A 27,121-nucleotide genomic window follows, 5' to 3' on the forward strand; every position below is an offset into this window, starting at 1 on the left:
TTAATAATGATACATAATTAAATTAACTGTCGGCCTGCAGCATTAAACAGTCAAAATGGAGCTAACAATTTACCTAAGCCAACAGACAATAAAAAAAAAAAAAAATGGAAAGACTCCAGAAAAGCCTTACTCCCAAATCAGACCTACCCAGGGACATACCCTCATCCTTCCCTAAAAATCCTATCAAACAAATTGCTTTTGCAACCTACAACATGCCTGGTAGGTCATCAAATTCAGGCTATTTTGGAACAAAGTGGAAACAAGTTCAGAAGTCCCAGGGCCCTCATTAAGAATGCCCTGCCAGCAACCACCACTTTTTTCTAATGATAATAAACTTTTATTGTTTTCAGTATTGTTGTAGTCATGTTTGTCCCAGGATATGGGACGGAAAAGGTGGGTGAGATAATAAATATTTTTTATTGGACCAACTTCTGCTGGTGAAAGAGACCAACTTTTGAATTACACAGAGCTCTTCTTCAGTTTGGGGAAAGATACTTAGGCTTGGTCTACACTAAACCCCCAAATCGAACTAAGGTACGCAACTTCAGCTACGTGAATAACGTAGCTGAAGTCGACGTACCTTAGTTCGAACTTACCGCGGTCCACACCCGGCAGGCAGGCTCCCCCGTCGACTCCGCGTACTCCTCGCGGCGAGCAGGATTACCGGAGTCGACGGGGAGCACTTCTGAGTTCGATTTATCGCGTCCAGATTAGACGCGATAAATCGAACCCAGAAGTTCGATTGCCTGCCGCCGAACCAGCGCGTAAGTATAGACAAGCCCTAAGGGCTTGGCTACACTTGCGAGTTAGAGCGCATTAAAGCAGCCCTTGGTGCCCTAGCTCACTACCCATCCACACTGGCAAGGCACATAGAGCTCCCTGATTCCAGGGCTAGAGCACTCCTGGTACTCCACCTCGGCGAGAAGATTAATGCCTGGTGCACCTTGGCTGAAACGCCCGGGCGTCAGTGTGAACAAGGTGTTGCATTACTGCGCTCTGATCAGCCTCTGGAAACGTCCCATAATCCCCTTAAGTCAAGTGGCCACTCTTGTCATTGTTTTGGAATCACTGCAGGAATGCGGATATGCCCTTTGAAAGCTCTGTTTCTGACAGCCGGCTGCTTATCTGCTCCGAGACAAAGCAACCATTACTGTGGAATGCTGTGTGTGAGAGAGAGGCGGGGGGGAGGGGCAGGAAGAGGGGGTCTGCTGCTGTCTGAACTTACAAGACAGCATGCTGACATGCTCTCAGCCCCCCCAAAACCACTCTCTCTCCCCCCACATACACAAAACACACTCCCTGTCATGCTCCACCACACCCACCTGCATGCTGGGATAGCTACCACAATGCACTGCTCTCTGTGGCCATTGCAAGAGCTGCTAATGTGGCCACGCCAGTGTGCTGGCAGCTGTCAGTGTGGACAGATGGCAGCACTTTCCCTACTGCGCTCTACAAAGGCTGGTTTAACTCAAAGCGCTCTACACCTGCAAGTGTAGCCATGCCCTGAGTGTCACAATGAAGTACAAGGTAGAAGAGACTGTTAAGCGCAGGAGTTAACACGTTGCAAAGGACCATTCAAAATGAAGTGGGCCATTAACACTCTGCAACCATAGAACAAAGGAGAGTTAGGGCACATCTACACACACAGTGCTGCACCCACAGAGTTGTCATTGGGCCATATGATGCACTGGATGACGGACACCACATGTTGTGATAGGCATATGTTTGACTCATGGATTTTAAAAGATGTGTTGTGAGGGGTCTTGATCATTGTAGCATGTAGGGTTACCATATTGCCATCCTGGAAAAGAGGATACTACAAGAGGCCCCGGCCCCGTCCCAACTCCGCCCCTTCCCCAAAGTCCCTGCCCCGACTCCACCCCCTCCCCTGAACGCTCTGCCCCCCTGCTCCTCTCCCTCCCCTGCTTCCGGCGAATCAAATGTTCGGAGAACAGATTGGTCTATAGTAGTCAAAGACCCTTCTTCCCCGTCCCTTCCAGTCTATGTCTATCCTATTGCTGTCTAACCCACCCCAGCTCCTCATCTGATTTCAACTGCCCCCCACTACCGCTCTGGATTCCTTGTCCCAGTTTCCTGGTCCTGTCTCACTCTCCTCTCTCCCCGCCCCCATCCCTCAGATGGGATGTTCATTCCAGATTGGCAAAATTATAAGGCTTCCCAACATTTCAACACTTCCCATTCTAAATTTTCGGTTGCTTAACTATAGGCTACTTCTGCCTACAACAAAGCATATTCAGAACTTCTGATTAAAGGGATTATAAGTGTAGCAACCTCCATCATAGCTAGTCACCAAAGATTGAACCCGAGCCATCCAGACTTAAAAGCATGAGCTTCTACTACTTGAGATCAAGATATAACTCCCTTAGCTGTTAGCTATACAGTTCTCCTCTAAAAATCCACCAGAGGAGGGCACAAAACACATGTTGGACAGTGAATTACAAAAGTGCCAAATACTATTATTAGACCGGCAATACTTTTCACAATGAACATCAGCGGGGGATAAACTGGGAGTTTAAGAATATTTGGAAAACAATTTTAGAATAACATTCAGTGCTGTGGTTTAAAAGAAAAAAAAACTGTTAAAACTCATAACTTAGCAGCATTCAGTGTTTGAAAAAAAAAACAACTTCTAGGAGGGATACAAGTTAAGAATGTTGAAACAGGAAGATGTTATGCTTAGTTACCACTTGGGCAAGGCGGCGTGCTATGTAATACTTGCAAGATTTCACTGTAATGTTTTACAATATATAGCAGCGCAATGCTGATTCCATTGATATTGTTGAGCAATTCATGCTGATTTTATTTCAGCCCACATCTTAACAAGGTCACAATTTTCAGCTCAGTTGGTCTGAACATGCAGAGCTTTAAAATTGCTATGCTCTAAACTGTATATTAACTCCAATTTTATAAACCTGCATGTCCGAGAACTGTGTGCCACTACTACTAGACAGTGGCACAAGGCAATTCAGTGTGAATCACAGAAATGTAGGACTGGAAGGGACATCAATAGGTCATCTAGTCAAACCCATGCACTGAGGCAGGACTGAGTAATAACAACTAGACCATCCTTGACAGGTGTTTGTCTAACCTCTTAAAAAACTCCAATGACTGCTATTCCATAATCTCTCTAGGTAATTTGTCCAGTGCTTAACCTTTACAGTTAGGAAGTTTTTCCTAATGTCTAACCTAAATCTCCCTTGCTACAATTTAAGCCCATTGCTTCTTTTTCCTGCATGTCCTGAGTGGGACGGGGGTGGGTCCAAGCAGTGGGATTGGGGGGAGGGAGATTGAGGGAGTCGGTGGGTGTGTGGGGATGGATCGGGGGAAACAGGGTGGAGGAACTGAGGGGGACAGGACTGGGAGGGCTGAGGGGTATGGGACAGGACTGGGATGGGGGGAGTAGGGTAGGGGCTGAGGGGAGCATGAATGAGACAGGGTAGAGAGAGCTGTGTAGAGTGGGATGGGGCAGGGCGGGGGAGACAATGGGGCTGGGCTGGGGAGGGTCGGGAGGTTGGAGAGAGGGACAGGGTCTGGAGGGGATGAGACAGAGGGGAGCAGGACTGGAATGGGGGGAAGTTGAGGGGGTGGGACAGCAGGGGGAGTGATGACGGGGGAGGCTGAAGAAGAGATTTGGGGTAGGGTAAGGCTGAGGGCAGTGGGTTGGGGGAGCAGGGGGACTGTGGGGGAGGCTGTTGGAACGGGGGCAGGGACTGAGGGCAGTGGATTGAGGGTGGGGGGCACAGGGGGGACACTGCGGGGGAGGCTGAGGGAACAAGGTCAGGGTGGGAGCTGAAGGCAGTGGGTCGGGTGAGATGATTGGGGGGAGGGGAGGGACTGTGGGGGAGGCAGAGGGAACAGGGTCGGGGGGCTGAGGGCAGTGGGTCTGAGGGGAGCCCCCCCAGAGGGACCTGCCAGGGGGCCAGGTGAGCCCAGCAATGCTTTCTTGGAGCGGCTCCCAGGAAGCATCCAGCAGGCAGGTCCCTCCCAGTCCCTCTGGCTCCTTCCTATGGTTGGGTCAGGTCGAGGGGAGGGGCGCAGGGGCGGGGGGGGTCTCTCTGCCCAATTCTACAGGCCCCGCCCCACTGCAGCCCGCAGGGAAGCAAGATCTCCTCGCTGCCGCTCTGTGTGCCGGGGGCAGGGGCAGGGCTGCGCTCTGCAGGCTCCTGTCAGCTGGGTGAGGGCCCCGTGGGCTGACACCGCCGCGCCGGAAGCTCTCAGCTGCGCGCTGCCCCAGGGCCCAGGGAGGAAAGGTGAGTGGCGCTGGCTTTTTACAGATTCCCCCCGGACGGCTGTTTAAAGACCCAAAAGCCAGACATGTCCGTGGAAACCCGGACATATGGTAACCCTAGTAGCATGGAGAGATGTCTGCAGGTTTTGCATCTGTTGTTCTGGCAGGGTCTGGTGCCACTGAGGTGGTACGTCGTGGTTTGTGCAGACCTTTGCGTCTGATGATGAGCTTGGTGAGGTTGAGAGGGCTGTTTGAAGGCCAGGAAGAAAAGGGCAGAGTGAGGGCGTGGCCTTAGGGGAGGGATGGGGATGGAGCGGGCGTGGAGCACCGCCAGGGAAAAATAAAAGTCAGTGCCTATGGGTGAAATGAGACAATCACTACATTGTTGAATGAACTCATGCAGAAAAATGATCAAAGACCAAACCACTCTATCCACCGTGAAACAATCACTCCATATCTGGCCTCCCAGCTCTCATCTTCAAAAGAAACCTGCACAACCCTTTAATGTCTCTTTCAACAATCTGTAACCTTGGTTCTATGACTGCAGAGTTGTTAATGGCCCACTTCATTTTGAGTGCTCCCTTTAAACATGTTGTTAATTCTTATGCTTAACAACCTTGTATTTATCTGTGACACTCTGAGTACCTTTCCCAGATCTAAAGAAGAGCTCTGTGAAAGCTTGTCTCTTTCAGCAACAGAAGTTGGTCCAATAAACAGTATTACCTCACCCATCTTGTCTCTCTCAATAAGCTTTTGTTTCCAGCTCCAGCACCTCGGCTGACTACAGAGAGTGCTGGCCATATGTGAAGAGGGAGAGAGAGGATGTCTTAGGTAAGTAGGTTCCAGGCCACTTAAGGCCTTACACATCACGACCAACACATTAAACTCTGCTCGGGCGATGACTACACTAGAGATCCGCTCTAAGCTGAAGGGAGAGAACTCTCCCGTCGACTTAATTAATCCACCCCCAACGAGCAGCGATAGCTATGTTGGCGGGAGAAACTCTCCCACCGACATAGTGCTGTCCACACTGGTGTTTAGGTCTGTGTAATTTATGTCACTCAGGGGTGTGGATTATTCACACATCATACCAATCACTGCCTAGTTCCTACAAGCACCTACACATATGCTTAGCTTTGTGACCATGGATTTCAAAGGAACTACTCACAGTAGTCAGATGAAGCACGTACGGAATTGTTTGCAAGGTAGGGGCACATTTGGGGCAGCCACTGAAGTGTGGTTTACTCCACGTGCCTAGTCCATTGGACAGTGATAAAACTTAATCTCATCACTAATTTTCTTCTACTTCTTTAAAAAAAAAAAAACCTTTTGTGTTTGGTTCACTTTTGGTGATCAATAAGGCATATGCTGCTTTTTGAACACGGAGCAAAAGGGCCCTCCTTTTAGATAACGGTATTAACTTGATGCATGCTTAAATCTCTGCATAGAGAAATGAGAAAATAGCAATTTGTTGTTGCTGTTGTTTTTTAAGTTTGTACTTGGATAACTCATCAGTTCCCTCAAAGACCCTATAAAGAAGGAATACAATTCTGCAGTTCATTGGGAAAAAAAGAGTTTAGTGGTACAAAAGCTGGGGAATTACTTGGTGTTCACAATACTTCATTTGTTTTAAGTAAATTCTGTCAGATTCACTGAAGTGGTGTGTAGCTCTGTGAATCATACTCCCACTCATCTTAATATGCTTTAGAAACAGAAGAAAATCACACACTTTAATAAGGTACTTTTTCAGATACTAGACTGAAGAAACACTGCAGACTCTTGCTAATAAATGTGCATTTTAGAAATACTGCTGCCAATATATTTCCTTCTATCCTACATATTTTTAATATTTTCAGAATCACATGCAACTCATTAAAATATCCTTATGATCCATAGATTTGTAATAAACAGAAAAGATTTTGATAGTGGAGAATCAAACTACTACATATAAAAGCCCACTTCATATTTCTGTTATTCAATACAGCAATCAAATGCCTACAAGTAAAATAATTGCTTATAACAAAACACTGAGTATAGTTTAGTTGAAATTACATTGTATATAACAGTATAAAACATACACAACAATAGCTTCACACCACAGCAAGTAATCAACAGAAGCAATCCGCAAAGCCAACATAGAGAAAGCACAAGAACATATAAAGTTGGAGCTGATTTTTGCACCTGGATATCGCCATAATGAAAAGATCAGCAGATCAAAAGCACAGCAAATGATGGCATGATACATGCAATGAGAAGACTGGAAGAAGCAAGCCACTGCAGACAGACTTGTATGGTAGTTAATGTATGAAAAAGCTTACTTCATTTAGAAAGCTCACTAATTGGTCTACCGTTAAATAATCAGTTTTGTCTCCATTGCTGAAAAGAAATTTATTAGAAAAAGTAAGTTTTCATGTATGATGCTACAGTAGGTATGATTTACATGTTGACATTGTTGATACTTTCTAAACCTTGCAGTTTCCTAACACTGAAGTAGCTGTGTATTCTCAAAATGAACAGACACTGTCAAGGCAAACAAACAGTCTATGCTTGCTACAGTATAATACCCTCTCTTCTCAGTATGATTTAACAAATGTTAATTTAGCAAACAACATGTAAGTCCTCCGTTTGAGAAGAATCTGATTGAACAAACTTTTAGACTTCTTGCTTAATCTAGTTAGTTCACATACTGTGTTAATAACCTAAAGGAGCAGGTTAAAACTGTAGGTAGTTAGTAAAGCCAATGCAAAAAAAAGTTCCAGGTGCTTCTTTTAACTCATGTAAAAGTTGCTCTAAAACACAGAGTTAACTTTTACATTAATAATTTGGGGGGAAAGGCAAGAAAATGTAGATGTGACTTGGCTTGCAAATACCATACATGGTATTAGGAGTCAAGGTTGGGACTTCTTTATCATGTTCAGTGTTGTACCGGTTAATACTAGAAATAGACTAAAATGACAGTAAAACAATTTAAAATTAGTTTAATATTTAATTTAACTTACATCTTCCTAAAGAGTTCCTCTATGTCCGTACGAGGACATATCTTTTGGGTTAGTTCATAAAATTTCTCATAAGTAAAAGCGGGAGGCTCAATTTCATCATTCTGAAAAAAACAAAACAAATGTTGATTTAGCAAAAGCCAGTTTATTTATTCTTTATTCTATCAACATGTCTGAGTATTAGAAAAGTATTAGTAACCTGTGCCTAATGCACATGACTTTATTTATATTTTCTGAGAAGAGCTCTCAATTTTTTCCTTACCCCAAATCTGTTTAGTGCACTTTTATTCTGACTACATGGTAACATTAAGTCTGTGAATGATAAAATAAATAATAATAATATGTAAAAAAGTAAATACAGAACAAAGACATAGTCTTTATTTTGCCTGTTGAAGTTAAAAAAAAAATCATTCAAGGTATCATGTGAATGTTTGAATATAAATATTCAACACACTGGGACATCAGAAAAAAGCCCTAACCAACTTTGGTACCATTTAGTATAAACCTCATTAGTAAATATTCCTGTTTAACTGAAGCGATGACAAAGCTGTCTGAGAACATACGGCATGTTTTTACACAAGACACGAATGACTTAAAATATAACGATATAATCTGATCATTTCTGTGATTTCTTAATATAAAAAAAGTTATTTTAAATTGGCAAATACCTTTCCACTGGGAAGACCGAGTTCCTTAAGTGCCTGAAAGATCACCTTTTCTGTTTTACCTGATGCAAAGGTTCTGGTAATACTAAGAAAAAGGAGAAAAAAAATTAGTCACTTTTTAAATAATCAGTTTCAGTCTCTTACTCCTTTTCTCCTCCAACATTTCCCCCTTTTTCCCCAAACGATTTATGCAAGTACCTCTAGAGACAGTCGTGCACCAAGCACCGTTGTAATAATGCTGTAAGCTTCCACAGAGCAGAAATACTCCGCCTGCTCTCTGTCTCAGCGAACTACTAAAAGATTCAGCAAAACAGCGATCTGCCCAAAGAACTAAGAGGTTTGTGCAACACGTTATTCCGCTGGCAGTTTTCAACAGGATACATAGACAACTTACTGCATCAACAAAAAAAGCAGCAGGATCTACAAACAAGGTAGGTATTAGCAAACTCAACTCTAGGCTTTGCTGCTTCCTCTGTGTTCACAGTGGTGACTCCCACCCTTCTGCACTATTAATCTGTCCATTTTAAGGCAGCCATCCCACAGGGAAATCCTGATGTATTCCCATTCCTCTGCTTCCTTCCTCCTCTCTTTTGAAGCTATTTCTCCCCATGAGAAACTCTCCAAATTCGGATTCCTCATATTTTCCACCCAGGCCATCTTCCACACACACAGAATTTTGTTACTCTTTCCTTGCTGTTCCTTCTTCCCTTGAAAGAGTTTCTAATCCGCTTCAAACAAGGCTATTCCTCCTCCAGACAGATCACATACAACCATTTTTGCTTCCTTCCCACTTCCACTGAGACTCAAACTCCTGGACCAATTTGGTTTCTTTGTATAAAAGATGGATTTATCTCATCATCCATTAGATTCATTTTTACTTGGAACAAAATAGATCCAAGTCTATGATGTGTGATGTGATTAATGTGAAGACTTTTGTTTTATTTCTGTTTCCACCAGAGATGAGCTTCAGAAAAGTCAGATCAGAGACAGCCTTCCCACTCTCTAAAAGGCTGAGCCAAAATCATGGGACCAACGACTCCCCAGCTTTGGTGTCAAGATTTGGAGACAATATTGTGGCTTAGGGCCACTTTCATAATCCTAACATGAGCATTACATCAGGAAAGACTTCACAACAGCAATCTGACTAAAATATGCTGCCTTCTATATCACCAAGTGAATTTTCCGAGACTTCTTATTAATATCATAGATACTAAGTAAATACACAAAGTGAAATACACTGTTGCCATTATTATATATTCCCATAGCAATCAAGAATTGTTTTGTTCTCCAAAACACTTAAAACCACTTGCGTAATATTTTCCCACCAATAAAATGAAGATCATCAAGCCAAAGATATAAATGATAAATTAATATTTTTGGCCAAGATTTTTTTAAAAACAGGTGTTTAAAGTTAGACTCCCATGTCCATATTTAGGGACTTAAATAAGTAGCCTGATTTTCTAAGTTGTTGAGCAGCCAGCAGCTCCCTTCAAAACGGGCTGGAGTGCCTAAAGTTAGACTCCTATTTTAAAAAAATCTCAGATGTTATCTAACCCTTTCTAACTTTCAGTGACATTTCACTCTACGATGTGCAGGATTGCTAGCTGCAAGATTTATCATCTAACTCTAGTCCAGTAAAAATCGGACATCTATTCCACTAAAGTGCCCAGTAATTGACGTTTTGTATCAAACATCTGTTAACATTACGATAAACAATTAATCAAAACCGGTGAGCCAAAATTCCATAGCTCTATTTTAGATGCCAAATTATCCGTTATTTCATCAAAGAAGACAGCAAACATGGTAGTAATTATTTCTGAGTGCAGCAGCCTAGAAAAGGATCACATGAATCACAAATCGTGAATGACAATTTCATTTAGCAGGAAATGGTGTACATAAAACTACCGCTTCAGTCAAAAGAGACTTGATCATAGCAAATTTGCATTCTTCTTTCCTATGCCTAGAAACAGAATTGGACTAATGTTGAAGCAGGAAAGATTACTACATGACATCCTACAAAAGTTTCATTGTCAAGTGTCAATGTACTTTTCACCATTCATTTTTTTTTTAAATGTGTACTGGAAACAGGATTCAAGATTAGTAGTTGTTCATTCCACTACAATTGTTCAAGATGGGTGAAATGGCTCAGATACAAAAAGAACTGGAACAAACCTTCACCCCCACAAAATAATCAAAACACAGACTGTCCAAAACAGTTTTTGTTTTAGGGCTTGTCTACATTACCGCACGGGATCAATCTAAGATACGCTACTTCAGCTACATGAATAGCGTAGCTGAAGTCGACGTACTTAGATCTACTTACCACGGTGTCTTCAGCGCGGTAAATTGACCGCTGACGCTCTCCTGTCGACGCCGCTTGTGCTTCTCGTTCTGGTGGAGTGCCAGAGTCGACGGGAGAGCGCTCAGCGGTCGATTTATTGCGTCTATACTAGACGTGCTAAATCGACCCCTGCTGGATCGATTGCTGTGTGCCGATCTGGCGGGTAGGGTAGACAAGCCCTTAGTTTTGGCACCTCTGCATTTCCTAGTTTTTCTGGAACTGGAAGGATAACTGCCTAGATACTATGGGAAAGTCTTGTGGTACAATGATTGCCAAAAGTTACCAAATCCAGGTATCTGAGGCTATGTCTATACTACAGAGCCTATGTTGGCAGAACTAAACTGGAATAGCCCTCTAGTGCCAATGCAGCTTACTCTGACAGAAGGAGTTTTTCTGCCTATGTAAGAACAACCTCTGTCTCTGCCCGCTCTCATGCTGTGGAGTCTGTTGACATAGCTATGCCGGCGAAGGGGTGTAAGTTTTAAGTATAGACCAAGCCTGAGATTTCTCCTCTTTCCTTAAGAGTGGTTTTTGCCCAAAGTTGTACCAAGTTAACTAAAAGTATAATTTTTAACGGATTTAGTTAAAATGGTACACAGTACCGTGTGGAAAGACAGCAGATTTAATCCTAGTTTATATTTATTTAGATTGCGTCGGTGAATTTATGGTACAAGCTAAACTAATATACCCAGTTTATAAACCTATATAAATGTTTCCACCGGGGGGGGGGGGGGGCTGCACTGGTTAAACTAAAATCAGTTTTTAAACAGCCTTCAGTTAAACTGGTGCAACGAGTGTGTGCAGACAAGAGCTTAGGATACATAACGACAGTAGCAGTGTGGGATCTACTGACAAATGCTTACTTTTTATAATGACCACTGCATTTTCGACCAGGCTATACCATACTTCATGAAAAACACTCACTCCTTATAAGGTTTGCACATGAAGTTCCAGATTAAAACTGCAAAGATACATTTAATAAAGCAAGTAAAGTAAACACTGAACGCCTCTGAGATTTGTCCGCCACCAATTGTTATGTGTGCTCCCTCCCCAACCTACTGACAGAAACACAAGCTATGCTTATAACCCAAACAGGCTATGTTAAAATCTCCCCAAAAAATCCCACGAAGGAACAGAGTTTTTGTTGGCCTGCACCTTGCGTAGTCAATTACACCAAGGGAAAGTCAGGGCAAACTGTTACGAGTTGGTAGCATTTATGCCACTTTGCACTGTTGTAAATGACTGCACAAGGTGCAGGACTAGGAAGAATCAGGACTATAGAGTTCTATTTTCCCAAGCCTTGGCATTCGCCCAGGTCTTTTGCTGGTTGGAGTGGGGTCTATGTTAAAGTTCAAAGAAACACAAAGATTTCTCATTTCCCAGAGAAGACTTTTCCCTCAGCCTTTCCTTAGGCTTCAATATCAAAATGAAATCAAACTGACAGACAGAGTTTATTTTCCTGTCTCACGTTCTTAGTCCTTACCAGCTCTGATGTGGAGATTTGCCTTCCTGAGGGAATGAAAATCCCATATGTATCCCCACAGCTGCCAAGTCTTGTGCAACTCTAGCTCACATATTTGCTCCTCTGGGTGACCCTGAGCAGTCGGACAGGTATTGGAGAAGATGGAAGTCGATCCCTCTCACCCACGGATGTGGGATGGAGGAGGCAAGGTTGACTGGGTAGCCTGGAGAAGTCAGCCAGTATAAAGATATAGGAGGAAAGCAGGGTGTAGCTATGCGGGATGGAGTCTAAGGGGTTGTTTAGGAAAAGTAGAAGGAATGGGAGCCCCTGAGGAAGCCGGGGGGGAGGAGTTATCGGGGAGAGAAGAGCCTGGAGCACTGGGGAGATGCTGGGATGGGGCAAAGCCTGGAGATGTGAGGGGGACTTCTGGGAGCAGAGAAAGGACTGGAGTCTGATAGTTGCTGGGGGCAGGGTGAGTCCTGGACTTATTACCTCCCTGGCCTGCCTCCTTTCACTTCCTGTCATCATTTATGTCCTATTCCCCTCAAGCCTGGTCCCGACCTTGTGCCCCGTGCTTGTCCCCCTTTTCTGTCCCCACTCCCTTTCTGACCTGCCCTATGCCAAAAGTCCCTTGTGCAGTAGACGGCCTCCTATTTCTCCAGGCTGTCTGAGGACTACTGAGGGAGCACTGAGACAGAGAAGAGATAGTCTCCTCCCCGTCCTCTCCTCCCCGTCCTCATTGCTGCCACATCACATCATAGCAGCCCCCAGGCTTCTCCTCAGCCCTTCCAGTTGGAGGAAAACCTTGATCAGCCCCGTCCAGCAGGACTGTAGGAATGTGTGATGAGGCTGCTCAATGCATGACAACCTGACAGACCAATACCTAGCTCTACGCCCTGTAGTTCTTTACTGGAACCCAGCACTACAGTTCCATCAGGCCTCAGGGGCTATAATCCCCATCGGGACCTCAGTGCCAAAGGAGGAAGGGAACATACACGTACCCTACACTTCAAAGCTCTGGTCTCAGGTGCGAGACCGGGTCAACAGCCTGGGTTTTCCTTTCCTTTAACCTTAAACTACTTCCCTGACACCCCTTCCTTTCACTCAGTGGCCGTCTCCCATATTCTCCTAAGTAAGGCATGGAAAAGAGAGAGTGCTTGCACCAGAGGCTTCTCTAATGAGCCCTGAAAAAGGGCTGCCACATCCTATCAGAGGCACCTAGATGAATGGCCTGATTTTCAGAGGTGTGGAGCACCTTCAGATCCTGTTGAAGCTATTGGATTCAAAGTTACAGTGTTCAAAAGTAGTTCAATGAAACCACACGTTCTGTTCATCCAAGAAGTCTGACATTTCACAGGATGACACTAAATTCATTACCATATATATTTCTCGGAGAGGTCAGAGCTATATTCCTGAGCTTTGAAGGCTGAGAATCTGAGCAACACGGAGTTTCCCTCTTTATAGCATGAAACAGGATTAGATCTGTCACAAGCTGCCAAATGATTTGGTGGATTTATGGAAACTAAAATCCCTTCAAGGGAGAACTGCTGGCTGAAATCCACATAGTATTCTTGAGTGCTAATGTCTGCTTTGGAACCACTACATTAGCAGTATGGCACGTGTGAAATCCGTGCACTGTATCTTCACCTCTGTTTAGCCGTCTACAATAAATAGGGTGTGGCACATTAATTATTCCATCAAAAGGCTGGATTTATTATTTTTCTACCTGAACTGGCCTTCGTTTGAGCAAAGGAGATTAGACTTCAATTCACTAGCATAATGTGCTAAAAACACTTTGAACACGAGCTCTTTTGGAGATCTGGTTGCCTCGGCATGGAAATTGTGTAAATCTAGGATAACAAACGACTTAGAATTGAACTGCTTTTAAGGAGAGCCATATATATGTACTGACCAGGACGACTGCTTCATAAAAACCACCTATTTGAGATCCATGAATCTGATAGGAAGATTTAAGTCATCAGAGTGACTGGACTGGACTGCCTTCAGTGGATCTGTTTGAGATCCATGGATCTGATAGGAAGATTTAAGTCATTAGAGTGACTGGACTGGACTGCCTTCAGGGGATCTGCACATAGAAGGGAATGGATTAAGCCTTTTCAGCATTGTTCCCCCATCTTCATTATTCTGCAGATACTCCGTCCGTGGGGGCGCTATTTAGAAGGTGCCCCAGGGAGGTTTGGTGCAAGACCGAGGGACCAGCAGGGGACTGGCCATGTGAAAGTTGATATATTAATAAACCGAAGCAGCATTCACTCCTTCAAGGTGCACTCCAGGGCTGCAGTTATGGTTGGACCCATGTGACCCCAGGAGAGACGGGGACAATGTAGCAGGCTCTATGGTGCTTTGCTGCTTGTCAGCTCCACAAGGCTCCAATTCCCACTCTCTTGAAAAGATGCCTGGCAGGCAACTCCATGAGGGGAACCTCACCAAGTTTTCCAGCTCCTCTTGTTCCCTCATCCCCCCACAGGCAATGCTGTGGAAGTGGGCAATATGGCCCAGTATTAGCAAGAGTGGTGACTTTCACATTTTTCTGTGTGGGAAGGAGAGAAGGCAAATTGTTTGATAGGATTTTGAGCACGTAAGTGTAAGAGAATGCAGTAAAACTAGACAGTAAGGGAAAGCGACATCAGATGTCTCAGCCAGACAACAACTGCTTACAGAGAAATATATTGTTTTGTTCCATAGTTGCCTTTTTAATCTTTGGCAATAAGTAAGCCAAGACCTGCTGTAGGTTGTATACTGCATGGCATAAATATTGTTCCAAAAATTCCTGCGAACACAAGAATAATTCTGGCAAAGCGGCCTCTTTCAGTTTTGCAATGAATTGTATTTCCCAATGTACCTGCTATTCTATTTGCAATGGTCTGAAACATTTGTATGCTGCTATTGACAAAGCCTTTACAACCTGCCTTCTAACTACTGAAGAACTCATCCCTGAACACTTAGGGTTAGTGCCTATAAGCTGCTACATGCCCTTAGCTCCAAATGGATTTCCTGAGAGTTGAAAGCTCTTAACAATTCACAGGATAGGGTTCTTAATAATCAAAAAAATCACTGATTTCATTAGGAGTTTTTCCTGTTTAAAAAGAAGGAATAGAGCAAAAATGACAATGTCTTAGTTCCCGTCTTGTTGTTTATGCATATTTTGCAATTATACAATTAATATTATACAAATATAATCAGCATGCATGTTAATATCATAAAATATGATTTAATACACAGTACACAAAATGTATTTGGTAGGTTGCTAAGCTCCTCCAATTGTGCTTACCTCCTAACAGGAATTTTGCCATTTGTGTTTGTCAGAAACGCCAGCTTCATCCAGCTGAAATGTAGAAAGAAATAAAAAATTTTAAATCGTATTTATTTATTTTAGTAAAAACAGGGTTCCAGATATCCCTATTCAGGTTAATGGCGCCTGCCATCTTTGTGAAATGAACACAAAAAACAACAGCAGTTCTAATCTTCGACTCATGAATGACCTTTTTGAAACTCAAAAAGACAATAAGTCACATCCCATCTGCCGGCCAGAGTCAGCCTGACCCTTCCGCGGGCATGCATTGTAGGGGAAGCAGTACAGAGCCCCCTGCCCGCCACAGGCTCTGTAGTGCCCAGACAGAACTGCAGTTCCTGCCTTCGGGGAGTACAGGGACTGCTTCTTTGGAATTCATAGCAGCGGGCAGGCAGGAGACAAGTACCACAGCACCACTACCCTGCACAGTGGCCTGAAAAAGGGACAGGAAGTATGCTGAACCCAATAAAGGGTGAGAGAAAGCAGAGGGTGTGCTGGGAAGCTCCAGGAGGCGTTCTGTCTCCTTCCTTAGTGCTCCCTGTGGAGCAGGGCAGTTCTACAATGCAGAGCTGTGCTCCAGAGGCAAAATTCATCCCAGAATAATTAGAAAATCAGTACATCCCTTGACAGACAACCTCTCCCTTGCTACATGCATGCAACTTCCAAAAACAGTATCGCCCATGGGGGTGACGTGTATGTATCAAGGGAAGAACAGGCAAGACAATAATTAAAATCACACATCTCAATAGATTAAATGTACACTTGTAAACTTCCTTACACTCTCCCAGGCAGACACCATGCTAGGGTCTTGGGAACGGTGATGTTTACAATGAAACACGAACCCTAAATGCCGTTAACACCGTGTATCTCATGGGAGGTTGAAGTCTGAGGGAATTTTTCCTGTAGACTGTTTTGACAATTTCATTGGTTGAGCCAAGAAAAGAAAGGACAACTAAGACAGTTCATATAGGAAAATATGTGGCCAGAAAAATACACAGGAGGAAAAACGGAGGGAAGAGCCTTACTGTTTCTTGAGGCATGTCATTGGACTGACGTTGTTAGCTCTAAAGTTATGGATGATGGATCCAAGTCCTTCTCCCCATTGCTGAAAGACAAGAAAACACGCAGGCACTCAGCTATGGAAAACAAAGGGGGATAGCAGGCCAACCTAATCACTGGGCATGCCTGTCTCAAAGGAAAAGCTTTTCTCCTTTTCACGCAAATATACAAAAAGTAGAGAACCTGACTTATAAAACTCTCTTCCAACACTCCCTTGTAAGAGAGAGCCAGCATCCAAACTGCATATTACACATTAATATTTTATTCTTCAATAAACAAAGTCATGCCGGTTCCCATTTTTTCCCCAGCTACATAAATGCTGCATCTGTAGTGCCATTAAAACAGCTTATTGCCAGCAAAGGAAAGCTGCCCACTGATTGATTTATTAAGCTCTCTATTTATAGACTGTATAAATATAAATCTCTTTCAGCTGCTCTTGGCAATATTAGCTATTCCTAAGCAACATTATACAATATGTGATGACATATTTAACTGGGTTCTATTTTAGAACAGAAGTGAAGCAAAATATTAGTAATCTATAGCAGACCACAGGGAGGCACAGCACGTGTGTTATGTGACTAACTAACTAACCAAATCTAGCTGCCTGTTACATATTCCATCATGCTTTCTTTCCAGTTTTCATCCTTAAAAAGTAAAACATTCCACTGATCATTAGGATATCTTTCAGCAAACAGCAGTATTACAGGCCGTACATAATTTCTTTATAAGAATCTATTTTTCAACTGTAGTTCATACCTAGACTTTGCTGATTTGTACTGAACACATTTGAGGATTAGGGCCTAAAATTAAAATCAGTGGGAGTTGGCAATGGGAAATTTGTAGTGAACAAGGACTATAAGATCAGCCCCCAAACCAGCAGAAATCTGATGACATGACAGGCCAAGTTCTATCTCAGTTATATAATGCTAGGACTATTACATGGACCAGTGGTTCTCAACCTGTTTACTACTGTGGGATGCATTTGCAGCTCTCCCTGTGTTACGTGGGCTGTTTCCACACAACATATATATACTACCTGTATGGCCCTGAGAATGTCACATGGGCCGTAGCTGTGTGCTGATTGGGCTGCAAGCAGCCTGTGGGCTGTGGGTTGAGAACCACTGGCATAGACTATTGGCATCAGTGTAAATGAAATGGGGTTTGCGCCACTTTTCATTATCAACCTAATGAATAGAAAACCTCTCATTAAAGGCCAAATTCTGTACATGGAGCTTGAACTGACTACGTGTGTGTCAAAATCTATCCTAGAAACACTTTATAAACAGAAGTAGATGAGTGTATTTTTCTTTTCATGAATGAGTGCTGTACATATCTGTAAAATTTATATGAGGGAATATTGAAGGCTTGAGCAAACTATATACAATAAATCTGACCTGTAGCCTTAGGTGGCTAAAATAACACTAAAAATGCCTATCTTTAACACAAATAGCGGCTTTAAACACACATTGAAATGACAGGTTTCAGAGTAGCAGCCGTGTTAGTCTGTATCCGCAAAAAGAAGAACAGGAGGACTTGTGGCACCTTAGAGACTAACAAATTTATTAGAGCATAAGCTTTCGTGGACTGCAGCCCACTTCTTCGGATGCATATAGAATGGAACATATATTGAGGAGATATATATACACACATACAGAGAGCATAAACAGGTGGGAGTTGTCTTACCACCTCTGAGAGGCCAATTAATTAAGAGAAAAAAAACTTTTGAAGTGATAATCAAGCTAGCCTAGTACAGACAGACAGTTAGATAACAAGTGTGAGAATACTAACAAGGGGAGACAGATTCAATGTCTGTAATGGCCATTACAGACATTGAATCTGTCTCCCCTTGTTAGTATTCTCACACTTGTTATCTAACTGTCTGTCTGTACTAGGCTAGCTTGATTATCACTTCAAAAGTTTTTTTTCTCTTAATTAATTGGCCTCTCAGAGGTGGTAAGACAACTCCCACCTGTTTATGCTCTCTGTATGTGTGTATATATATCTCAATATATGTTCCATTCTATATGCATCCGAAGAAGTGGGCTGCAGTCCACGAAAGCTTATGCTCTAATAAATTTGTTAGTCTCTAAGGTGCCACAAGTCCTCCTGTTCTTCTTTTTATTGAAATGACACAGTAGTTGTGTAATTTCATAACGCATGACAACAGAGCACTGTCTCCATTTAAAGGCATCATGTTGTATTCTCAAAAACAAATTCCAAAGCTTTGCTGAAAATGTGGTTCTCTCATCTTCATATGTGGTTCTTTCATCTTCTTTTTGCTGTGTGAATAAGACTACGTAGGAAAACCACCTCCCAAAGTTTTACTAAACACACCTGTACTGTAGTCTATCAGGTATAGCTCAGTTCTCTTTCACTGTGGTATTTAAGCACTATTTTACCTGGTATCTCTTTTAAAAACATGTTTTTAAAAACATCCTAATGGAAATGAAATGTTACCGCTGCAGGAACACTGCAGTATCATGATCTGTCCCAATGTAAGCTGGATTTCTCTGACATTCTTTAAAAGCGCTTCAATCTTTTGACTTTCAATAAGAAGTTAACTTTAAAAGCCACAGTGTGCAAAAATAACTGCAGGGCAGCTAAACTAAACAAACCGCAGGCCATACAAATGTAGTCTTTAAAAAAAAAAAACTAACAGGTTTTCTGCTACAACATGCCACCAGATGTCAGTAGATGTATGGTGTACAATGCCGTCGATGCTAACACATGATTAAGAAATAAAGATACATGCATGTCAACTTGGATTTTCAGGCAACTATATTAAAGCACCACGCTCCTGTCCTTAGCATTCTCTCATATTCATCAGGACTGACTGCCCAAGGACACCACCACTGGGAAAACCCAAGCCATGAATCACCTATCCAGCACTTTCTTGGTGAAAAAACGTCCTACTTAGGAGGGACTCCCAAACAGCCCTTCCCCAACGGGTAAACTGAGCCTGGGGTTGCTCTATTTTATGCCAACGTAAGTGGATGAAATCAAAGCCAATAACTGATATATCATAGGGGTATCCCAGCCACATCATGCTATGCTGACAGAGGCCAAAGGAGTAGCATAAGAGCTCCTACGCCAGCACAGAATCACCCTTCCATGCTCCCTGGGCTGCTTATGCCAGGTTTTGGGCCAGACTTCCACCAGCTATGCGCCACAAAGCAGCTATACCACACTCGGGCATCTCTCCCCTTGTGTTTAATTTGGGGCTAGGTAGTACTACACCGGGGTCATTTGGTCTGCTTTACTCAAAGGCTACTAGCTTGCCCCAAACTACCTGGGCATGGGAGAGTCAAAAAAAGGACTGTGTACAAATTGCACTGGAGCTATATGACCCTGGATGAAGACTTGAGCTACCAGTAGGTTTAGGCATATGCTCCCAGGTGTCTGTACCTGTGCATGAAATGTCACGTTCTTCATCAGGCGGTCAAGGATCAAATCCTTGTGAGCCAGAAATCTTATGCAAAAAAACTAATTTTTAAGATTACACCATCAGATAAAAAAAAAAAGTCTGAATATACAGTACTGTGAAAATGTTAAACTGGCAATATATAGCTTTTCAGCCCTCAGCCATTCCCAGATTAAATGGAAAACTGACTAGCTAATGTGTTGTCTCTGAAAAAGGGGGGAAAGGAGGAGTTTATACCTTTCCTACAACCTAACTAGGATCCTAAGGGCTCGTCTACACTTAAAACACTGCAGTGGCACAGCTGCGCCACCCTAGCTCTTCAGTGCAGATGTTGCCTACCCTGGCAGGAGAGGTTCTCCTGTCGGCATAGGGAATCCACTTCCCCAAGAGGCGGTAGCTATGTCATTTTTCTGTCGACCTAGTGGTGTCTACACCAGGGGTTAGGTTGCCTTAACTGCAACACGCTGGGGTGTGGATCTTTCACACCCCGAGTGACAGTTTGTACCCACCTAATTTCCTTGAGTAGACCAGGCCTAAAATGGACACACGGATCTGGGAACAACCCCTCTTCCTTGCTATCAGGGAACTATCAATTTGATTTGTTCTAAATCAGTTACATGAAGGTGAAATAACAGCAAACACTCTGCAAAGACAATCCAATCTGTTGCCTGGTGTTCAGCATCACCAAGCCACTAGTATGGAAAGAACGACAAGGGCCACTGAAAAAAATCAAATTCTGAATTCAAGTAAACAAGGACACCAGCATAAATCCTGAATGACACAAAGTGTTATTCTGGATTTATACCAGTGTAACCAAGAGAGGAATCTGGCCCTTAGCATCTCACCTTAGAGAAGCAATGACCATGAAACTAAATGGAAAAAATGAAGCAGTGGGCACAGAAACCACAGGATGAAGAGCTGAATGCACAACTAAGTACATGGAATGTGGAAAAAGATAACTTAACTAGCTCTGTTAAACGAAGAGCCAGCATTGCTGAATGCCTCTAAGTGGAAAAAATGAAAGAAACATTGACTGAAGAAGCCCATCTTCCAACATTTGCTGAATAACTCAATCAAATCCTTTAGAGCTACTCAGTGACCTTGCTTTGTCTTGGTTTCCTCAATGAAACACAAGCCAGCAGGGGCAGAGTGCACCGACTGCTTGATCTCTTAGCTCTTTATTAGCCAAGGACTTACATTTAACAGGATGAGATGCAAACTAGGGTCATTGAGAGTGACTAAAAACTGCTGTAACCTACAGCTCATGCTGTTCAGTGCAACATCATCCCTGGTTTAGTTATAGACGAGACCTGTATTACCCAAATCGAGCAAGGAGATTCCACCTTCCCTGTGTCCATGTAGTCTCTCCAGTGAGGTACTCGGTCCAACATGAACACCAGGCTAAGGAACTGGGGTGACGGAGTGGTTTTTTGCATCTAATATTAGCCCGAGAGGGTGCCTAGTGCCAAAGACTGATTTGTTAGAGCCAGGACATGATAATTTGTGGATAATATCTCAATCAACACTTCTAAGTGGGTCCACTCATGCACACACAAAGCTGCGTGGAAAGGGGCCCGATCCTGTGCTGCTGCTTCCAGACATGGCCAGTGCCTCCTCTCCCCAGAAGCTGCAGCAACTGAGCGCACAAGGAGAGGAACCCCTGTCCCAGAACTCCAGCAGTAGCTGCCCCTAGGAGACAGGCTGGAGTCTCAGCAGAGGAGCTGCTACCTGCTGCATTGGTCCTTCAGTGCTGGATCCCCACGTGCAGTGCTGACACCCCGGCCTGAGTGTGTAATGTGGAGTCCCTTGGTGGGCCACTGGCAAGAAGGATAGAACCTGGGACTGCTGAGCTAAATGCACAAGCGTCTACTGTCTGAACTAAAAGACTGTTAGCTAAAAGGCTGTGCAGACTCATGAACCTCTATGTGGTCCAGCCACTAGAGGGGAACAGAGCCACGCTGAGGAAGCACCAGTTACATATGCATCTATGAAAGCCTTGGGACTGAGATAATTTTAGTAATTTTGGTGGTGTACTGGCTAGGCCATGGAGTTACAGATTAAGCTCTTGTTTAGGGCTAGAGTCACCAAGATTATTGTCTTACATGCCTCACTGATTTCAGGACCTCCACAGCAACTATGGGGCTATCCCTAGGAAGGGAAGAGAAGAGGTTAGTTTGGCAAACTAAAGAGGCCATCTTCTGGATTTCCTCTTTGACTTGGCCCTGTTTCACTCGCGTGCGGTCAGCGAGTGATGGACCCGTTAGGGGTTTCAGAATCCTCCAAGAGAATATACTGTTCAGCCACTGAGCATTCTGTTAGTAGTCTAGCAGGGAACCAGAACATTTTGTCCTCAACCATTGATACAGTGGACACAAGATCTCCTGTTCCTCAATTCAGATGCCCGGTCAGTCTCACAGGTCACATCTGTACAATGCAGATTACCATACCTGTGACACACGAAAGAAGCAATAGAAAGGAGACTAGACTAGGGATTGTGTAAAATTCATCCCATATCTGTCAACCGCAGCAAAAAGAGTTTCTGTACGTTGCTACTGAGGCTGTGCTATACGCTAAAAGAAAGCTCAAGGGCTCGTTTCCCCCACTTCCAGTATTTCCTCTACCAAGTCCCCGCTAGCACAAATGTTCCATGTGGCAAGCAGCCCGATGAACCCAGATTGCTTCCACTCGTTAACAGAGCGTTTCTTGCTGTGAGGAGTTTTCCAAACACGTGCAGGATAAGTCCAACTGGATCTACATCAGTTTGGCTGCTTCTGTGGGAATAGTGTCAAGAATGGATGACACCAAAAAACCTGATACATTTGTCGAGTTTCACACAGTGCGATGAGCCCTTATCCATTGTGGCTTGTGAAAACCAGCAGGGAAGTTTTGGGCCCACTGAAAGTCCTGCAGTAACACTTCCAAAAGGAACATAAAAGAGTGAGAGGGAAAAGGGGAAAAAAAAAAAAAAAAAACCACAGCAAAGATCCTGGATGCCTTTTTCAATGTACAATGTAAAGGTTGGCCAGTAAGTGAAAATTAAGATACTGACATATCTCATGAACATGGCATTAACATATCCCTAGGGGATTGGTGGTGAAGCAGCAATACACAGCTCCCTGAATGGGGAAGCAACAGTTTTGTACTGAAACTTTGTGATTCTCTGGGAAGGTTTACTTATCACCTCAGCTAGATACCGTAAGCCACATTCCAACACAGTGCAAGAACCAAAGAGATACACAAGAATGTTTGAAAATGCAGGAAACCGAACAGAAAATAAAGTAATCAAATCGCGATGAACATAAGAACAAAGAATAATAAAACTTCTGTAATGCCTTCCATCCGAGGAACTCAAGGCTTGGCAAACATTTCTGAACTTAGTCTCACAGCACTCTTGTGTGGTGGGCAGGTATTATTATTATCCTCATTTTACAGATCGGAGAAGCTGAGGCACAGAGAAATTAAGTGACTTCACCAAGCTCCCACAGGAAGTCTGTGGCAGAGCTGGGAAGAAAATGTATAAAACTTCTAACTTCCAGTCTTGTGCTCTAGCTATAAGATACCAACAGATTGACTATTACAACAATATTTGATCAGCTTGCTTGAAAGGTTAGAAACCCTGATTCCCCTTTGAATGCAAGTTTCCAATATAAAATAGGAATATGGCCCTAATCCTGAAAACACTTAAACATGTGCCTAACTTCAAGTGCACGAGTAACCCCATCGAAATCAATAGTTTCTGGATATACAATAATTTCAAAGTGTTTGCAGGACTGAGGCCTAAATCACTAATGATTATTTCTTTGACAGGGAACAAAGAATCAGCAGATTTCCAGAATTCTTTCCAGATACGTTCTAGAGTTTTCCTGGGGTAGTTTAGATTTAGAATGTGCATGCATGTAAAACAAGAGAAAACAAACAAAGGTACAGAGAAGTTCTGTATTTGTCTTTATAAGGGCTGTGGGAATCTGCTGCTGTTCCCAATGTCTCTGGCTGTACTTGCGACCTTCCTGCTTTGATACACATCATCAATGCTCTTCAAATTATTATTAAAATGGAAGCCCCCTGGTATTACAGGGAGATCATTTTCCAGAACCAGACTACATCTCTGCTACACTGAAAAGCAGATCCTTTCTCTAAAGTGCTCTGTGTGGAAAAACAGTGTAGCAGCTTCTGCTTTCTGTTCATCAGCATTTACAGCATTTTGATCTTCCATAAGTGCATTAACCAGATAGTAATAAAAGTTAATGTGCAATATAATATCCATACCAATTGTTAAAACACTGTCCACTAAAAAGTTTATAATTACGCTGCAAATAGGCATGAGTTGTGACTGCTATTAAATGCTGTTGATTGTGAAACCAAGCCTATCTGCTCTGCGATCAGCCATTTGCACTGAGGTTTTGCAGGGTTGTCGGCCTGATGTAGCATCTTCTTGAAAACGCTCTATCCATGATATAAATCTATGCAAATTTACAAGGCAATATTCATAACCTAATAGAACCCAATTAAAATTAAAATTGCTGCTCCTAGCTAGTAAAAATAGTTTCTGATAAATTAACTCCCCATCTCTATTCCACATTTATACTGAGTGGGATTAAATTGTGAAAAAAAATCAACAAAATAAATACAAACAAGACCAGTGGAATTTGCCACCTTACACCAAGGACAAATCAGTCCCATTGTTTTTACCCATAGTGTTAGTAACACACGCCAAAGGGAACTGTCTTTTTGTTCTGGGTTTGTTCGGTACCTAGCAGAGTCTATAATTAGGACCCCCAAGTTGCCACAATAATAGAAATGTAATAATAGCCAAGACGTCTGACCCAGGAAGCACAGTAATAAAAATCACTGAATTTACATATGAACTATTTGACAGAGAAAGTATTACCTCAGTATTTTAGCTGATGCCTATTAGCAATTCATTCTTGTGACTCTCTCCTTAGCCATTAAGGTCACACACTGCCTTGTTTTCACTGCTGAAAAAAGGAGCAAAGTAAACTAGGCCAGGTCAACCTCAGGCTGGGGTAGAGTATTGACATTGGTTTTACCAGATGGCAAACTAGGCAAGTATTTTGTCTTCACTTGGGATAGCTCACACGTTTGTTACCCTGAGGTAAAATGCACCTTTTTTTCTTTTAGCAGTGAAGACAGGGCCTCAGTCGTCTCACGAATCTAGTGACTTATTCTTTAGAGCAGACTAAAAATGAAGAACCAGAATAAAATCATGAATGTTGTTTCGGTTTTATATGTAAATCTTTTGGGTTAGGTTCCACACCACATCTCCAGAGTAGGGTTGACAATTTTGGTTTGATGTATTTCTAGATGTTTCATCACATGATATAATCTTTAATTAAAGATTAATCTTGAATTCCTGGAGACTCCAGGGCAATCCTGGAGGATTGGCAATCCTACTCCAGAGATAAGGAGGGGGAGCAAAAGGTGGTATAAGGTCTGGACTCTAGGCTACTGCAGGAGCCACCATAGTCCTTACTGTAAGAGCTGCTTTAATTTATGGTAGCCTGGTTTGAGCGGCATATGGACTGCTTTGCAACCCAGAATGCCCTAGGCCAGGGCCTTACACTGCTCCTGCACTAGAGGAATTCTCCCTCAGCCTGCCATAGCCCCTTTACACTGCCAGAATATAGTGCCCATTGTATAGACCAGGACACAGAATGGCTACCTGGTAAATTAAATAACTTAAACCCAATCCCATGCCACCATGAAATTTGAGACCTACAAGCAGTTGATGCAGGTGGTTTATAAAGTTCAATACGTAAACTTCATTCAAGGGTACTGAAAGAATTAGCTGAAGAAATCTCGGACCCACTGGCAATAATATTTACAAACTCTTGGATGACAGGAGAGGTCCCGGAAGACTGGGAAGGGGCTAACGTAGTGCCCATCTTTAAAAAAGGGAAAAAGGAGGAACTGGGAAGCTACTAGAGCAATGTCTAAAACATTCAACTTGCGAGTACCTGGAGGATGAAGGGGTGATCACTAGCAGCCAGCATGGATTTACCAAGAACAAATCATGCCAAATCAGCTTGATTTCCTTCTTTGACAGTGTAACTGATTTGGTGGATAGGGGAAATGTGGTGGACATAATATATCTGGACTTCAGGATGGCTTTTGACATTCTGATAAGTAAGCTGGAGAAATGCAGGCTCGGCAGAACTACCATTAAGTGGATACATAATTGATTAAACAACCGCAAACAAAGAGTAACTATTAATGGAATGATGTCAGATTGGAGGGATGTTTCAAGTGGGGTTCCACACGGATTTGTTCTGGGTCTGGTGTTGTTTAACATCCTTATTGATGACCTGGATGTAGGCAGAGAAAGCACATTGATCAAGTTTACAGATGACACAAAGATGGGGGGGGGGCGGGGTTGCCAATACTTTGGAGGATAGAGCTAAAATTCAGAGGGATCTTGATAAATTGGAGAACTGGGCTATAGATAACAAAATGACATTCAACAAAGACAAATGTAAGGTGCTACACTTGGGGAAGAAAAACCAAATGCACAAATACAGAATGGGGGATAACTGGCTTGACAGCAGCACTTCTGAGAAGGATCTGGGAGTTGTGGTGGGTTTCAACCTCAGCATGAGTCAGCAATGCGACACTGTTGCAAAAAAAGCAAATGCAATTTGGTTGCATTAACAGAGGCATAGCATGAAAGTCATAGGAGGTAATAGTACTGTTCTACCCAGCACTGGTTACACCTCAGCTGGAGTACTGTGTCCAATTTTGGTCACCCATGTATAGAAACTGGAAAGGATCCAGAGGCGAGCGACAAAGATGATCAAAGGGATGGAATGCAAGTCATGAGAGCAAAGGCTGAAGGAACCAGCTATGTTTAGTTTGGAAAAGAGGAGATTAATGGAGACGTGATAGCAGCCTTCAGATACTTGAAAGGCTGCCATAAAAAACTGGAGAAAAGTTGTTCTCTTTTCCCACCGAGGGGCAGGACAAGAGGCAATCAGTTCAAACTACAGCAGAGCAGATTTAGATTAAATCTCAGGAAAAACTTCCTAACTGTAAGAACAGCAGGACAATGGCACAGACGCCTCGGGAGGTTGTGGAAGCTCCTTCTCTGGAGGTTTTCAAAAGGAGGCTGGATAGCCATCTGTCGGATGGTTTAGACACAACAAATCCTGCATCTTGGCACAGGGTTAGATGAGATGACCCTCTGGGTCCCTTCTAACCCTATGATTCTAAGACAGTTATTACCCTTTTTAATCCCATCCAAGAGACTCTCAAACAAGGCTTTTTCTTCCTTCTAAAGACTCTCTATAGAGAAGAGGAACAAGGGATATTGTTAAAACAAAAGACTTCCTTAATATTGTACATTTTGAATGCTTTAACTGTTTTTCCTTCTTTTTCTGTATTTTTAATAAGAGAGTAAAAAGATTGTTAATCGTGTGTTTTCCATGCTAATGAGCAGGCTGAGGACTCTGTATTCCAAAACCTCAAACCTTGTTTAACTGTTTAGTGTTGTTCAGTGACAGGCTCATGTTAACACCCTGGACTCTCTGGGCTCCTTTATTCCATCAAAAATAACATAACAGTGCTCCCCTATTTCTCTCTTCCTGCGCCCATGCCAGGGTCC

The 27,121-nt window shown here is 43.1% G+C and overlaps 1 protein-coding gene across 15 annotated transcripts in view; it reads right to left on the bottom strand.

Annotated features, from left to right (window-relative positions):
* The window catches only part of PLCB4 (phospholipase C beta 4), a 318,161-nt gene that overhangs the window by 97,002 nt on the left and 194,038 nt on the right, over positions 1–27,121 (bottom strand). For all 15 annotated transcript variants that reach the window (XM_024110413.3, XM_024110408.3, XM_024110392.3 and 12 more), the window contains 5 exons: positions 16,052–16,131; positions 15,006–15,059; positions 7,914–7,995; positions 7,249–7,349; positions 6,568–6,625 (listed from right to left, as the gene is read on the bottom strand). In XM_024110413.3, coding sequence (XP_023966181.2) covers positions 6,568–6,625; positions 7,249–7,349; positions 7,914–7,995; positions 15,006–15,059; positions 16,052–16,131 — 375 coding nt within the window. The remainder of the gene's footprint in view (positions 1–6,567; positions 6,626–7,248; positions 7,350–7,913; positions 7,996–15,005; positions 15,060–16,051; positions 16,132–27,121) is intronic.

The sequence above is a fragment of the Chrysemys picta genome, chromosome 3, assembly GCF_011386835.1.
Source record: "Chrysemys picta bellii isolate R12L10 chromosome 3, ASM1138683v2, whole genome shotgun sequence".
In the NCBI taxonomy this organism is placed as follows: Eukaryota; Metazoa; Chordata; order Testudines; family Emydidae; genus Chrysemys; species Chrysemys picta.